At 46.2% G+C, this 17829-nt stretch overlaps 1 protein-coding gene across 4 annotated transcripts in view; it reads right to left on the bottom strand.

Moving 5' to 3' along the window:
- LOC140578724 (uncharacterized) overlaps window positions 1–17135 on the bottom strand; it is a 31013-nt gene extending 13878 nt beyond the window's left edge. For 2 of the 4 annotated variants that reach the window (XR_011982994.1, XR_011982993.1), the window contains exon 1: window positions 17057–17135. Coding sequence is in view for 2 of the 4 variants with exons in the window: in XM_072700577.1 (XP_072556678.1) it covers window positions 2345–3286 (942 nt within the window). In the remaining 2 variants the exon portion in view is untranslated. Of the gene's footprint in view, window positions 1–100; window positions 4310–17056 lie in introns of those variants that run through there. The other 2 variants (XM_072700576.1, XM_072700577.1) reach the window with 1 other exon arrangement.
- Between the last annotated feature and the right edge of the window lie 694 nt (window positions 17136–17829).

Here is a 17829-nt window from a genome sequence, read left to right as displayed (position 1 = left end):
ATAAAAAAAAAACACCTTAGTGATACAGCTTGGACACATCCTCAGTGATGAACCCAGGGTCACCGGGTGTTTCGGGTCTTAGATCATCAGACACCCTCACCTGAGCGACCCAGCCGGGGATGATCAGACCCCGACTTGTGTCCAAGCAGCGCACTAAGCCATACGTTGCCCCTTTTGATCCACAGCCACCTAGAGGCTTTCTCCGTTGCCTCACAGATGTTTCTGGTGGCTTTCCTTTCTTGAGCACCTCTGATTCCAAGCAACCTGAGTGATCGGTGCAGGCTCTGTCCTGGGAATCCTCTGCAGCCAACCTCAATTGGCTCACAGCGGGCCCTCCACCCCTTCCGCCTGCACTCCTCCACCAGTTCCAGATACTTCGCCTTTTTCCGCTCAAAAGCTTCCTCAATCCTGTCTTCCCAGGGGACTGTGAGTTCCAGTAGCACCACTTGCTTTGTACTCTCTGATGTTAGGACCATGTCTGGCCTGAGTGTTGTGCTGATGATGTGGTCTGGAAACTTCAGTTGCCTCCCCAGGTCCACCTTCAGCTGCCAGTCACCTGCTGTGGATAGCAGACCAGCTGGGACCTTTGGCTGTGACTGAGGCTTCTCCCCGGCCCTGACGAAAACAATATTTGGCCTTGCTATGGGCTGGCGCTTGCTTTGCTGGGTTCCGGCACAGACGGTGTCAGCTACTGCCTTCAGCACCTGGTCATGGCGCCATCGGTACCTCCCCTCTCCCAGTGCTTTCGGGCAGCAGCTCAAGATGTGCTCCAGCGACCCTCTTGCAGGGCACAGAGGACAAGATGGTGCTTCCGCTAGCCCCCAGCAATGCAGATTGGCTGGGCTCGGTAGGACATCATACACTGACTGGATCAGAAACTTGAGTCTTGCTGGCTCTGAATTCCAAAGTTCTGACCAGGTGATTTTCCGAGTCTGTGCATGTTCCCAATTTATCCAAGCTCCCTGCTGACGCATAGCCGCCGTTTTACTGCGCCGCTCCTCTTCCACCTCTGCTCGGACCTCGCCCTGAATCATCTGCCGTCTGTCCCTCCCCTGCGCTTTGTCATAGCGCGGCGTTTTATGGCAGCCGAGTCCTGCTCGCCCAACCGCCACAGACCCTACTAGCACACCATGCCGCAATCTTGCTGGACTGCCTCCTGCGCCCTCCACTTCCTTCCAGTCCTGACCTCTATGCCTGCAGAGGAGACTCTGGTGTCGGATGAGTCTCTGTACAGTAACACCTCCCTGGCTCTTGTTACTTTGAATTCCTCTGTGAGGCCTGAGAACGGGAGCTGGAGCTTGTTGGTATGCCCATACAGGGCTATGCAGCTCAGGCTCTTCGGCAGGCCCAGCCACCTCCGCAGGAACTGGCTGATTTTCCTCTCCAGGGTCTCCACCGTTGTTATTGGGACCTGGTACATCAACAGTGGCCACAAAAGCCTTGGCAAAATGCCATGCTGATATATCCAGGCTTTAAATTTCCCGGGGAGGCCTGCCCTGTCCACTGCTGCAAGCCAGGTTTCCAGCTCTGCGTGCATGGCCTGGATTGCTACTGTGTCTCTCAAAGTCACATGAAAGCGCTTCCCCAAGCTCTTCACCGGCTTCTCCGTTAATGATGGTATTTGGAGACCGTTCATGTGGAAGCGGAATTTGTCCTCAACTCTCCCCTTCCTCAACACAAGGCACCGGCATTTAGCTGGCTTAAATGTAATTCTCGCCCAAGATGTTAGCCTTTCCAGACCTTTAAGGAGCCAGCGACACCCTGGCACTGATGTTGCTGTGACTGTTAGGTCATCCATAAAGGCTCTGATTGGCGGTTGGCGAGTGCCAGATCTGGAGAGAGGCCCTCTGCATTCCACTTCTGCCGCCTTGACAAACATGGTCATCGCTAGGGCAAACAGCGTCACTGATATGGTGCAACCAGTGATGATGCCTTTTTCTAGACGGTGCCATGCTGATGTTATAGATCCAGATGTGAATCTCATACTAAAACTACTATAATAGTCCTGTATGAGATCTGTGATCTTCTGCGGAACATGGTGCATCGTCAAGGCTTTTGTCACCAGCTTGTGGGGAATTGATCCGTAGGCATTTGCCAGGTCCAGCCAGATGACTGACAAATCTCCTCGGTTCTCTCTGGCCTCTCGGATCAGCTGAGTGACCACTCCAGTGTGTTCAATGCAGCCTGGGAAGCCTGGAACTCCTCCCTTCTGCACGCTGGTGTCAATGTAGGAATTCCTCAGGAGGAAATCGGTCATGCGATTGGCAAGGATCTTGAAGAAGATCTTGCCCTCTACGCTAAGCAGTGAGATGGTACGAAACTGCGTGATGTCACTTGCGTTTTCCTACTTTGGTATCCACACACCTTCGGCATGCCTCCACTGCTTAGCTACCCTGCCTCTTCGCCATACTACCCTGATGACTCTCCACAGCCACTGTAGAAGTCTTGGGCAGTGCTTGTACACTTTGTATGGCACGCCGCTCGGCCCTGGTGCTGCACTAGTCCTTGCAGCCCTGACCGTGTTCTTGACCTCTGCCAGCGTTGGCTCTTTGGTGTTGAACTGACTGGATGGTAGTGGTGGTGAAATTAGTTCTCTGCAGGGGCCCAGGTCTTCCTCCCTCTGCCGGTCGCTGTATGTTTCAGAGAGATGGCGGTTGATGTCGTCTTCTGGGCACATGAGGGTCCCACTCTGCTTCTGCCCTAGCAGCTTCTTCGTAAACCCAAAAGGATTAGCTATGAAGGCAGTGCGCTTGCGGGCCCTCTCTCTACCCTTCCTCCTGTGCCACTCAGCGCGACGTAGAGAGATGAGCTTTTTCCTGAGGATGTCCCGGAGCTCAGCCAGGGCGGGCTTTTCTTCCTCGCTCGCCTTCTTAAAACGTTGTTTCAGGGACTTCAAGTCTCTCCTGAGTGCAATGATCTTGTTCTCTCGCCTGTTAGGTCTAGCTGAGGTCTTGGCCTTTGGCTGCTTCATACCAAACCGCTCAGCACCGATGCAGATGATTAAGGTGCACATCGTTTGGAGCTGCTGGTCCACATTCCCTTTCGATGATGCTTCCAAGACACCATCTACATCTTCGTCGAACTGGCGCCACACAGTCTCCTTGTGTGCTGCTGGCCACAAGACCCTGCGATGTTCGGATGGATTGTTAGGTGGAGCACGCTGAGCTTGGAGGTTCTGAACACTGTGAGTTGACTCCGGGTCCTGCTCCTCCTCCGTCTCACCAGGGGCCATGCTTTGCACTGCCTCTGTGCGTTGTCCAGCTTGCTCCCTCCTCATACAGCCCATCTTCGTCTGATGGATCTTAAGACCTTTCAGGTTCTTGCAGCTTTTGCCACAAACTTTATTTATTATAAACGCTTCTAATATCAAAAACCTGTTCACTGCTTCCACTGTCAGATGTATGTCTGTGCTCCACTGGATCTGTGATCAAATGTTCTGCACCAGTTTGACTCAACTGTGGATCCACTTCCTCTGTTGTACTGACAGATGAATCCTTAGATAAGAAATCTTCACTGTATTCAGTCGCTACAGATGATGACTCATCTGTTGAAGGTGCTTCTTCTTTTGTGCAAATGTAAAATCTAAGCATTTTCAGTTTGGTTTTTCATAAAGTCTGCCAACAGTGTCATCCATAGTAATCTGGTTTTAAAACGAGATATCCATGTAATTCTACATCCTCAGCAAGATGGGTTACCCCATGAACATTGTAACTAACAAATTCAGCACCATACAATTCAATGAAATGTGTTACAAAAGACACAAGTAGTGTGTGTGCAAAGTCATGAAGAGCTACAGACAATGAAGGACTTGCAAGAATGAAAATGGCAACAGATAACAACATGAAGTTGTTATAAACTGAAGTTGACAACACATTGCGGAGAAACACTGGTCCGGTATACAGTAAGAAATGTGGCAGCTCTGTGGCCTTCCACCTCGGCCTTTCTGAAAGCCCCCTTGGTTTACGAGCAAAATCAATGGGAATGAAATATCTTGAGCCTATGAGTTCACTAGAGATTTGATCCGTTTGATGAGACGACAAGGGCCCTGATGTAAACCACAAATCCAAGTTTTCACACTACCCCAAGACAGACAAGATGCATATATTCATGCCACAAATACGCCATAAAGAACGATACTATGATTAGTTAAGGGGACCGGATCATGATCACTGATTATTCTACTCCTACTCATATCCTGAGAAGCTTGATAAATACTGTCCCTGAACTGGAACAGACTGAGAAGTCCAACAGAACATCCAACACATCCATAAAGATACTCTCAGGCTGTGTGGCTTCGTGCTTTTCCTCATAGCCATGTCACAGGCTGCCCTGATGCTAACATCACCGCTCAGCCTGTCTTTGTATGATACTGGGGAAAAATAAGCGACAGCAAGTCTATGGAGCTCTAATAGCTAGCAATAAGAAATCAGAAATTTGCAGTTTTCTATCAGCTAAAATGAACTTTTCGGTGTTCGCTTGCTAGTGACGTATTGAATTATCCCCGTTCAGGATATTAACGTTAGCTAACATTATAAAATCCATATTTTTCTTAACGCTTCATCCTACTAACCTTAGCTAACATAAGCAGATACATACACTTGTAGTTGCTTTTGTATGAGGAAGCGTATAGCTTAAACCCCTTATCCATTTTGGTGGCAGGAGTTTTAGATGTCAACCTGCATCTGCGATAGACACTGGTTACACCCATGTTTGGAAGCTCATGAAAGCATCTCAAGTAAAACAGCGCTATATTCAACTTAGCTCGTACAGCCGACCTGAACTGGAAGCAACGTGACCTGTTTTACAGAATAAGGAAGTCTGTTGTGCCTAAACCCCATACCAGTTATACTAGACTAGACCAGTGGTTCCCAAACAGGGGGGGGCCCGCCCCCTACAGGGGGCACAGAGGTATTGCAGAGGGGCACACCAATGGGATAGCCTACGCTCCACTTGAGCACCGCTAGCAAAAACATGGATAAGTTTGTGGATTCAGCCAAGTCTCCAGCAGAGGCCGACTCTTCATCAGCTGCAGGTTCAAGCTCCAAAGCAAAGAAGAGAGAACATGATGAGTCATATCTGGGCCTTGGTTCCACAGCGACGATGGTGGGTAACGAGGAGAGACCACAGTGTGTTGTGTGTCTGAAAATACTTGCTGCTGACAGTCTGAAGCCGAACAAATTAAGATGTAATTTGGAGACAACACACCCTAAGCATAAAGATAAGCCAGTTGATTTCTTTAAAGGAAAACTCACAAACCGCTGTGCACAATAAAGTATCATTACTGAAGCTGTATATTTGCATAAAAACGCTCAACTAGCATCATATAAAGTTCCCTACCAAGTTGCTCAGTGTCAAAAACCGCACACAATAGCTGAGGAATTAATACTTCCCTCCACTATCGATATGGTTGCAACTATGACTGAAGAAGCAACAGCCAGCAAGTTAAAAAGGCAATTCCGTTAACAAACAATACGATCGCGAGGGGCATTCATGACATGTCAGACAACATAGAGGAGCAGCTGACTGACAAGGTGCGGGTCAGCCGCCACTTCGCACTGCATGTGGATGAAGCGACTGACAGTAACAGACTTTTTTGATAACGTACGTCAGATATATCGATGCTGAGGATTTCAAGGAGGATTTGCTGTTCTGTAAGCAGATTACTGGCAGAGCCACTGCAGAAGAAATTTTTTAAATCATTGACACGTATGAGAGAGGCTGATCTGAAATGGAAGGACTGTCGGGGATCGGCACAGACGGGGCTCAGGCTATGGCTGGGAAACGGGGTGGGCTGTAAGCGCTTGTGAAGCACGACTCTCCCAGTGTGCAGTGGACACACTGTATGATCTATGGAGAAGCTGGCGTTTGAACAGCTGAGTCCCGAGCTGAACGATGTAATGACGGATGTCATCGCTGCAGTAAACAACATTAAAACACGCCCCATCAAAGCCCCGATTTTTTTCTCCCCTGTGTGAGGAAATGGGCTCCAACCACACAGATGTTTTGTTTCACAGTGAGGCTCATTGGCTGTCAGGTGGGAAAGTTTTAAATAATTTTTTTGAGCTCCGAGATGAGATCAGCACTTTCATGGAGGAAGAGGATCACGAGTTTGCCAATACGTTTTAAAATGACAAATTCCTCCTGAAAGTTGCATACCTGGGTGACATGTTTCAGAAACTCAATGAACTAAATCTGCAGATGCAAGGCACCACCACACACCTTCCACATCTGGCAGATAAAATCACATCAGTCTGGAGAAAACTGGAGATGTGAGAGCAGCAAGTTACTGAGGGAAATATAGACTCATTTGGGAACCTGAAAACATTCATTAAGCTCAACAAGCTTCAGAACACAATTATCCCATGCATGAAAGCTCACCTCTCCGCCCTACAAAAATATTGCCAGAAGTATTTCCCAATGACAGGATCCGAGACCCCTTCAGTGCTACACCACATGAGGATTTCAGCACTGCAGAGGAGGAACAGTTCATTGATGTCACCTCAGATTCATCAATGCAGTTTAAGTCTAAAACACTGGCTGCATTTTGGATTGGAGTGGAGAAGGATTACCCAGTGCTAGGAGGGAAAGCTGTGGGCACACTCCTTCCTTTTGCTACATCCTACCTATGTGAGGTAGGTTATTCTGCTGTAGCGTATATTAAGACAAAATACAGATCAAAGCTGGACATTGAAAAGGAACTAAGAGTGGCTGTTTCCCAGCTGCAACCCCAAATTGAGAAGTTTTGCAGCACAAAGCAAGCCCACACCAGCCACTGAAAAGTGTGAGACTTGAGATGATCCAATTTTAAGTTTTTATCTGACTGGGAAATGGTTAATTTTCCCAACCATTTTTGTGGAGACAGTTGTTTATTCTTCAGTGTGCTCTTTATTTCTCCCACTGTGGTGAAATTGCACCATTTGTAATTGCATTTGTTTCGCTAAAATAGAAAATGGAGTTTCAAATAAAGTTTGAATCTGAACTTGTGTAGTTTGAATGGGGGGGGGGGGTCAATAATGTTCATATCTAGAAAAAGGGGGCCCTGCAGAGAAAGTTTGGGAACCACTGGACTAGACAATATTATATTAGACAATGGCATGGATAATGATGCAGCTGTAGATCTAGACTCTACATCTTCCTTGGGCTAAACGATAAGGTTTCAAGGGACAATTAATAAGACATTCCACTTCTAAGACGTTCAATTACATCGACATTTCTGAGTAAACTCATAATCTATGTGCTATATCTACTGCATCGTGGGCTTCAGTATAAGACTATGATAGCCAAAATAAATACTAAAATAACGAATATTGAATATATAATCGATAATTATATTAGTTTTATTATTTTTCATAATAGCAAATTAAATATAAATTTAAAAGCGTTTTATTCAGAGCAACAGTGTTTTTTTGGATTGCGGGTAAGCTTCATGTTCAGCCATGTCTTTGGCATGGAGCTGGGTAATCTCAACATAAAAGATCACGTGATTAGGGTGACCAGATAATCCATGTCAGGGAGGACACTCTGGACTAGGACAGGAATTGTAACTTACCATTTCAATGAAAAGGACCTGGATTTGACTTGAGCACTGAGTTCTTGCTGTGTGCTGATTGGTCAGTCTCCTACAGTATAATCATGCATGTGTCACTAAGGCTAATGTGAAACAGCTGGATGCGTCTTTCAGTCAAGGAAACAAACCAGTCAAAGCACAAGAAGAGCTGAACTATTTAGCCAAGCACAGGAGCCTTTCAGTTGGAAAGTACAGTAGTTTGTTAAACCCGAAGCAGCTCAAAGTGTCCTCCCTGACATGGATTATCTGGTCATCCAACACGTGATCATATTACGGTAATGTAGTTCAGTGCATGCCTTAGCCGTCAAACCGTCAGAAATATTCTTGCCATTATATTTTTTACACAGTTTCTATTACACTATCCATCCATTTTCTGAAACCATCCATCCATCCATCCATCCATCATCTGCCGCTTGTCCGGGGTTCGGGTCGCGGGGGCAGCAGCTTCAGGAGAGGCACCCAGACCTCCCTCTCCCCAGCTACCTCTACCAGCTCCTCGGGGGGGACACCGAGGCGTTCCCAGGCCAGCCGAGAGATATAATCCCTCCAGCGAGTCCTGGGCCTGCCCCGGGGCCTCCTCCCTGTAGGACAAGCACGGAAAACCTCTCCGGGTAGCCGCCCAGGAGGCATCCGCACCAGATGTCCAAACCACCTCAACTGGCTCCTTTCGACGTGAAGAAGCAGCGGTTCTACTCTGAGGCCCTCCCGGATATCCGAACTTCTCACCCTATCCCTAAGGGAAAGCCCAGACACCCTGTGGAGAAACCTCATTCCTTCCACATCTGGCAGATAAAATCACATCAGTCTGGAGAAAACTGGAGATGTGAGAGCAGCAAGTTACTGAGGGAAATATAGACTCATTTGGGAACCTGAAAACATTCATTAAGCTCAACAAGCTTCAGAACACAATTATCCCATGCATGAAAGCTCACCTCTCCGCCCTACAAAAATATTGCCAGAAGTATTTCCCAATGACAGGATCCGAGACCCCTTCAGTGCTACACCACATGAGGATTTCAGCACTGCAGAGGAGGAACAGTTCATTGATGTCACCTCAGATTCATCAATGCAGTTTAAGTCTAAAACACTGGCTGCATTTTGGATTGGAGTGGAGAAGGATTACCCAGTGCTAGGAGGGAAAGCTGTGGGCACACTCCTTCCTTTTGCTACATCCTACCTATGTGAGGTAGGTTATTCTGCTGTAGCGTATATTAAGACAAAATACAGATCAAAGCTGGACATTGAAAAGGAACTAAGAGTGGCTGTTTCCCAGCTGCAACCCCAAATTGAGAAGTTTTGCAGCACAAAGCAAGCCCACACCAGCCACTGAAAAGTGTGAGACTTGAGATGATCCAATTTTAAGTTTTTATCTGACTGGGAAATGGTTAATTTTCCCAACCATTTTTGTGGAGACAGTTGTTTATTCTTCAGTGTGCTCTTTATTTCTCCCACTGTGGTGAAATTGCACCATTTGTAATTGCATTTGTTTCGCTAAAATAGAAAATGGAGTTTCAAATAAAGTTTGAATCTGAACTTGTGTAGTTTGAATGGGGGGGGGGGTCAATAATGTTCATATCTAGAAAAAGGGGGCCCTGCAGAGAAAGTTTGGGAACCACTGGACTAGACAATATTATATTAGACAATGGCATGGATAATGATGCCGCTGTAGATCTAGACTCTACATCTTCCTTGGGCTAAACGATAAGGTTTCAAGGGACAATTAATAAGACATTCCACTTCTAAGACGTTCAATTACATCGACATTTCTGAGTAAACTCATAATCTATGTGCTATATCTACTGCATCGTGGGCTTCAGTATAAGACTATGATAGCCAAAATAAATACTAAAATAACGAATATTGAATATATAATCGATAATTATATTAGTTTTATTATTTTTCATAATAGCAAATTAAATATAAATTTAAAAGCGTTTTATTCAGAGCAACAGTGTTTTTTTGGATTGCGGGTAAGCTTCATGTTCAGCCATGTCTTTGGCATGGAGCTGGGTAATCTCAACATAAAAGATCACGTGATTAGGGTGACCAGATAATCCATGTCAGGGAGGACACTCTGGACTAGGACAGGAATTGTAACTTACCATTTCAATGAAAAGGACCTGGATTTGACTTGAGCACTGAGTTCTTGCTGTGTGCTGATTGGTCAGTCTCCTACAGTATAATCATGCATGTGTCACTAAGGCTAATGTGAAACAGCTGGATGCGTCTTTCAGTCAAGGAAACAAACCAGTCAAAGCACAAGAAGAGCTGAACTATTTAGCCAAGCACAGGAGCCTTTCAGTTGGAAAGTACAGTAGTTTGTTAAACCCGAAGCAGCTCAAAGTGTCCTCCCTGACATGGATTATCTGGTCATCCAACACGTGATCATATTACGGTAATGTAGTTCAGTGCATTCCTTAGCCGTCAAACCGTCAGAAATATTCTTGCCATTATATTTTTTACACAGTTTCTATTACACTATCCATCCATTTTCTGAAACCATCCATCCATCCATCATCTGCCGCTTGTCCGGGGTTCGGGTCGCGGGGGCAGCAGCTTCAGGAGAGGCACCCAGACCTCCCTCTCCCCAGCTACCTCTACCAGCTCCTCGGGGGGGACACCGAGGCGTTCCCAGGCCAGCCGAGAGATATAATCCCTCCAGCGAGTCCTGGGCCTGCCCCGGGGCCTCCTCCCTGTAGGACAAGCACGGAAAACCTCTCCGGGTAGCCGCCCAGGAGGCATCCGCACCAGATGTCCAAACCACCTCAACTGGCTCCTTTCGACGTGAAGAAGCAGCGGTTCTACTCTGAGGCCCTCCCGGATATCCGAACTTCTCACCCTATCCCTAAGGGAAAGCCCAGACACCCTGCGGAGAAACCTCATTCCTTCCACATCTGGCAGATAAAATCACATCAGTCTGGAGAAAACTGGAGATGTGAGAGCAGCAAGTTACTGAGGGAAATATAGACTCATTTGGGAACCTGAAAACATTCATTAAGCTCAACAAGCTTCAGAACACAATTATCCCATGCATGAAAGCTCACCTCTCCGCCCTACAAAAATATTGCCAGAAGTATTTCCCAATGACAGGATCCGAGACCCCTTCAGTGCTACACCACATGAGGATTTCAGCACTGCAGAGGAGGAACAGTTCATTGATGTCACCTCAGATTCATCAATGCAGTTTAAGTCTAAAACACTGGCTGCATTTTGGATTGGAGTGGAGAAGGATTACCCAGTGCTAGGAGGGAAAGCTGTGGGCACACTCCTTCCTTTTGCTACATCCTACCTATGTGAGGTAGGTTATTCTGCTGTAGCGTATATTAAGACAAAATACAGATCAAAGCTGGACATTGAAAAGGAACTAAGAGTGGCTGTTTCCCAGCTGCAACCCCAAATTGAGAAGTTTTGCAGCACAAAGCAAGCCCACACCAGCCACTGAAAAGTGTGAGACTTGAGATGATCCAATTTTAAGTTTTTATCTGACTGGGAAATGGTTAATTTTCCCAACCATTTTTGTGGAGACAGTTGTTTATTCTTCAGTGTGCTCTTTATTTCTCCCACTGTGGTGAAATTGCACCATTTGTAATTGCATTTGTTTCGCTAAAATAGAAAATGGAGTTTCAAATAAAGTTTGAATCTGAACTTGTGTAGTTTGAATGGGGGGGGGGGGTCAATAATGTTCATATCTAGAAAAAGGGGGCCCTGCAGAGAAAGTTTGGGAACCACTGGACTAGACAATATTATATTAGACAATGGCATGGATAATGATGCAGCTGTAGATCTAGACTCTACATCTTCCTTGGGCTAAACGATAAGGTTTCAAGGGACAATTAATAAGACATTCCACTTCTAAGACGTTCAATTACATCGACATTTCTGAGTAAACTCATAATCTATGTGCTATATCTACTGCATCGTGGGCTTCAGTATAAGACTATGATAGCCAAAATAAATACTAAAATAACGAATATTGAATATATAATCGATAATTATATTAGTTTTATTATTTTTCATAATAGCAAATTAAATATAAATTTAAAAGCGTTTTATTCAGAGCAACAGTGTTTTTTTGGATTGCGGGTAAGCTTCATGTTCAGCCATGTCTTTGGCATGGAGCTGGGTAATCTCAACATAAAAGATCACGTGATTAGGGTGACCAGATAATCCATGTCAGGGAGGACACTCTGGACTAGGACAGGAATTGTAACTTACCATTTCAATGAAAAGGACCTGGATTTGACTTGAGCACTGAGTTCTTGCTGTGTGCTGATTGGTCAGTCTCCTACAGTATAATCATGCATGTGTCACTAAGGCTAATGTGAAACAGCTGGATGCGTCTTTCAGTCAAGGAAACAAACCAGTCAAAGCACAAGAAGAGCTGAACTATTTAGCCAAGCACAGGAGCCTTTCAGTTGGAAAGTACAGTAGTTTGTTAAACCCGAAGCAGCTCAAAGTGTCCTCCCTGACATGGATTATCTGGTCATCCAACACGTGATCATATTACGGTAATGTAGTTCAGTGCATTCCTTAGCCGTCAAACCGTCAGAAATATTCTTGCCATTATATTTTTTACACAGTTTCTATTACACTATCCATCCATTTTCTGAAACCATCCATCCATCCATCCATCATCTGCCGCTTGTCCGGGGTTCGGGTCGCGGGGGCAGCAGCTTCAGGAGAGGCACCCAGACCTCCCTCTCCCCAGCTACCTCTACCAGCTCCTCGGGGGGGACACCGAGGCGTTCCCAGGCCAGCCGAGAGATATAATCCCTCCAGCGAGTCCTGGGCCTGCCCCGGGGCCTCCTCCCTGTAGGACAAGCACGGAAAACCTCTCCGGGTAGCCGCCCAGGAGGCATCCGCACCAGATGTCCAAACCACCTCAACTGGCTCCTTTCGACGTGAAGAAGCAGCGGTTCTACTCTGAGGCCCTCCCGGATATCCGAACTTCTCACCCTATCCCTAAGGGAAAGCCCAGACACCCTGCGGAGAAACCTCATTCCTTCCACATCTGGCAGATAAAATCACATCAGTCTGGAGAAAACTGGAGATGTGAGAGCAGCAAGTTACTGAGGGAAATATAGACTCATTTGGGAACCTGAAAACATTCATTAAGCTCAACAAGCTTCAGAACACAATTATCCCATGCATGAAAGCTCACCTCTCCGCCCTACAAAAATATTGCCAGAAGTATTTCCCAATGACAGGATCCGAGACCCCTTCAGTGCTACACCACATGAGGATTTCAGCACTGCAGAGGAGGAACAGTTCATTGATGTCACCTCAGATTCATCAATGCAGTTTAAGTCTAAAACACTGGCTGCATTTTGGATTGGAGTGGAGAAGGATTACCCAGTGCTAGGAGGGAAAGCTGTGGGCACACTCCTTCCTTTTGCTACATCCTACCTATGTGAGGTAGGTTATTCTGCTGTAGCGTATATTAAGACAAAATACAGATCAAAGCTGGACATTGAAAAGGAACTAAGAGTGGCTGTTTCCCAGCTGCAACCCCAAATTGAGAAGTTTTGCAGCACAAAGCAAGCCCACACCAGCCACTGAAAAGTGTGAGACTTGAGATGATCCAATTTTAAGTTTTTATCTGACTGGGAAATGGTTAATTTTCCCAACCATTTTTGTGGAGACAGTTGTTTATTCTTCAGTGTGCTCTTTATTTCTCCCACTGTGGTGAAATTGCACCATTTGTAATTGCATTTGTTTCGCTAAAATAGAAAATGGAGTTTCAAATAAAGTTTGAATCTGAACTTGTGTAGTTTGAATGGGGGGGGGGGGTCAATAATGTTCATATCTAGAAAAAGGGGGCCCTGCAGAGAAAGTTTGGGAACCACTGGACTAGACAATATTATATTAGACAATGGCATGGATAATGATGCAGCTGTAGATCTAGACTCTACATCTTCCTTGGGCTAAACGATAAGGTTTCAAGGGACAATTAATAAGACATTCCACTTCTAAGACGTTCAATTACATCGACATTTCTGAGTAAACTCATAATCTATGTGCTATATCTACTGCATCGTGGGCTTCAGTATAAGACTATGATAGCCAAAATAAATACTAAAATAACGAATATTGAATATATAATCGATAATTATATTAGTTTTATTATTTTTCATAATAGCAAATTAAATATAAATTTAAAAGCGTTTTATTCAGAGCAACAGTGTTTTTTTGGATTGCGGGTAAGCTTCATGTTCAGCCATGTCTTTGGCATGGAGCTGGGTAATCTCAACATAAAAGATCACGTGATTAGGGTGACCAGATAATCCATGTCAGGGAGGACACTCTGGACTAGGACAGGAATTGTAACTTACCATTTCAATGAAAAGGACCTGGATTTGACTTGAGCACTGAGTTCTTGCTGTGTGCTGATTGGTCAGTCTCCTACAGTATAATCATGCATGTGTCACTAAGGCTAATGTGAAACAGCTGGATGCGTCTTTCAGTCAAGGAAACAAACCAGTCAAAGCACAAGAAGAGCTGAACTATTTAGCCAAGCACAGGAGCCTTTCAGTTGGAAAGTACAGTAGTTTGTTAAACCCGAAGCAGCTCAAAGTGTCCTCCCTGACATGGATTATCTGGTCATCCAACACGTGATCATATTACGGTAATGTAGTTCAGTGCATTCCTTAGCCGTCAAACCGTCAGAAATATTCTTGCCATTATATTTTTTACACAGTTTCTATTACACTATCCATCCATTTTCTGAAACCATCCATCCATCCATCCATCATCTGCCGCTTGTCCGGGGTTCGGGTCGCGGGGGCAGCAGCTTCAGGAGAGGCACCCAGACCTCCCTCTCCCCAGCTACCTCTACCAGCTCCTCGGGGGGGACACCGAGGCGTTCCCAGGCCAGCCGAGAGATATAATCCCTCCAGCGAGTCCTGGGCCTGCCCCGGGGCCTCCTCCCTGTAGGACAAGCACGGAAAACCTCTCCGGGTAGCCGCCCAGGAGGCATCCGCACCAGATGTCCAAACCACCTCAACTGGCTCCTTTCGACGTGAAGAAGCAGCGGTTCTACTCTGAGGCCCTCCCGGATATCCGAACTTCTCACCCTATCCCTAAGGGAAAGCCCAGACACCCTGCGGAGAAACCTCATTTCGGCCGCCTGTATTCGCGATCTCATTCTTTCGGTCATTACCCATAGCTCATGACCATAGGTGAGGGTAGGGACAAAGATGGACCAATAGATCGAGAGCTTTGCTTTTTGGCTCAGTTCTTTCTTAGCCACGACGGACCGGTTAAGCGCCTGCAAAACTGTAGACGCCGCTCCGATTCGTCTATCCAGCTCCCGATCTCGCCTACCCTCACTCGTGAACAAGACCCCGAGATACTTAAACTCCTCCACTTGAGGCAGTACGTCTTCCCCGACCCGAAGAGGGCAAACCACCCGTTTCCGGCTGAGAACCATGGTCTCGGACTTGGAGGTGCTAATCCTCATCCCTGCCGCTTCGCACTCGGCTGCGAACCGCCCCAGTGCATGCTGGAGATCCCCAGCAGATGAAGCCAACAGGACGACATCATCTGCAAAAAGCAGCGAGGCAATCCTGAGGCCACCAAACTGGACACCCTCAACACCCTGGGTGCGCCTAGAAACCCTGTCCATAAATATTATAAACAGGACCGATGACAAAGGGCAGCCCTGGCGGAGCCCAACCCGCACCGGGAACACGTCCGACTTATTACCGGCAATGCGGACCAAGCTTCTGCTCCGTTCGTACAGGGACCGAATCACCCACAATAGCGGACCCCGGACCCCATACTCTCGAAGCACCCCCCACAGGGCACCTCGGGGGACCCGGTCGTAAGCCTTTTCCAAATCCACAAAACACATGTAGACTGGATAGGCAAACTCCCAGGCCCCCTCCAGTACCCTTGCAAGGGTATAAAGCTGGTCCAGTGTTCCATGGCCAGGACGAAAACCGCATTGTTCTTCCTGAATCCGAGATTCGACTATCGATCTCACCCAGTGGCGGTTCTAGGATTTTTCTGTAGCAGGGGCCATTAAGGGGCCACATGTTACATCCAGGGGCCAAGTACAGGGTACATTCAAGCACACAAAATAATTTATTCAGTACGGTGCAAATACATTTCGGCAGTCATTCCTTTTTCAAACGCTCTAATAAAAAATTATGAGCCAGTAAAGTTCTTAATGATTTTTTTCATTTATTTATACTGTGTCCTTTAGGACACAATGCATAAATCACACACACACACACTAAAGTACATCACAGCGATTAATTAATCAAATACAATACAATTTACAGTGTGGATATATTTATACCTCCCAGCTTAAACATCTCATACAGTACACTCTAATAAGGTAAAGTGCAGCAGAGCACAGCAAATTCAGAACAAACAAAAGAGGTATTTTAACATGTACGTATGTTACCATAATCTTTCCAAATACAATACAATTTACAGTGTGGATATATTCACCTAAACATTTGTTTCTTATTTAAAGTTTCACTGCATTTTTACGTGAATACAGATGTTGCGGGAAAAGGGGAAACTCCTTTTCCTCGATTTACTGAAGCCTATAATGTAAACGCATTTTGCAGCTGCACAGCTAGCAGTGAGTGTCTGGCTCACTCATTGGCTGTGCTGTGGCAACTGCACATCCAATGGCGCGGGCGCAAAGGGGGCACGGCCTTAGCCCATATTATTCTTTTACTGTCTATGATATTAGTCCCCGAAAAATGCCATTTTAGCAGGTTTAACGACTGAAGCGACAACTTGCCAGGTTACTATAGTGCGGCCGGCTACGCAATACTTGTTCCCTACTCAGGGAACTGAGGTTACGATAGTAACCGAGGAGGTCCCTTTCGAACGGCCACTTCGTATTGCGTAGTTAAAAGTTACGCAGTGGGGACGCCATGCAAAACGCCGCGCTATAAGTAAGTGGTTGCCTTCTGCAGCTCAGGACCCCTCAACTCAGGATTTACACACAGTTCTACAGTATAAATCACTACACCTGCAGTTAATATTTACATAGTTCAAGTAGAAAAATTGTCCATAGGTTGTTTTAAAAGTTAATTTGATGAAAATTTGATTAGACCAAAATAAAAAAGCTTTATGCATTTTGTTTGTGATTTGTGTCGTACGACTATTGTGCATCTGACATAAAACTATTATGGTAAATGTGATGTCCTAATTATAAAATATAAAAATCGCAAATTTTTTCACAAATTTCTGGAAATTACCACCACAAAATCAGTCATTTTGATTGCAAAAATCACACAAAAAAATGGTGAAATCCTGGAGGGACTGGTTTGATAAAGTTAACTACAGAATCTTTGCTAGCGCTATCTTAGCAAAAACATGTTAACATTGCTTACAAGTTTATTGGTTTACTTCGACAGTGTTTCCAGTGCTCCTTCCACAATTTAGTTAACAAACCTAAAATAAGTGAGAGCAGCAGCTAAATATCCTTTCATATTTTGACAAACAACACGAGGATTTGTGACTCACCAAGAATTGTCTTCAAGTTGTAAGTAATGTTAGATGGATTCTTTCTCCCGCCTACTGTCATAACGTCAGAGAATGTTCTGGTATCACTCAAGCCAAAGCCGCAAAGATAATATAAAGCCAAGACCTCTGCTTCTTCTCCCAAGTTGCATCGACACATTACTGCCGCCAATTGTTTGGGAGTGGAATTGCATCTGTAATCGTTGTGAAGAATTCTCCGGTTGCTCTTCTCGTCGACGATTGATGGAAGGGGGGCCAATCAGGGGCCAATCAGATTTCAGAAGGGGCCAGGGCCCCTATGGCCCCGCCTCTAGAACCGCCCCTGATCTCACCCTCCTCTCCAGTACCCCGGAATAGACTTTCCCAGGAAGGCTGAGAAGTGTGATCCCCCTGTAGTTGGAACACACCCTCCGGTCCCCTTTCTTAAATAAGGGGACCACCACCCCGGTCTGCCAATCCAGCGGCACTGTCCCTGACCTCCACGCACTGTTGAGAAGGCGTGTCAGCCACGACAGCCCCACAACATCCAGAGCCTTCAGGTACTCCGGGCGGATCTCGTCCACCCCCGGGGCCCGGCCACCACGGAGTTGTTTAACCACCCTGGCCACCTCAGCCCCAGTGATGTGCAAGCCCCCCCCCAGCACCCTCGGGCTCTGTGCCCTCAGATGTCTCAAAGGCAGTGTGCGTAGATGTATCTGAGGCAGGGTTGAGGAGGTCCTCAAAGTATTCCTTCCACCTCCGGATGATGTCCCCAGGTGAGGTCAACAGCCCCCCCC

The sequence above is a fragment of the Paramormyrops kingsleyae genome, chromosome 16 (assembly GCF_048594095.1).
Source record: "Paramormyrops kingsleyae isolate MSU_618 chromosome 16, PKINGS_0.4, whole genome shotgun sequence".
In the NCBI taxonomy this organism is placed as follows: domain Eukaryota; kingdom Metazoa; phylum Chordata; class Actinopteri; order Osteoglossiformes; family Mormyridae; genus Paramormyrops; species Paramormyrops kingsleyae.
Note: the sequence above shows the minus strand (reverse complement) of the source record. Positions and strands in the feature narration are given on the sequence as shown.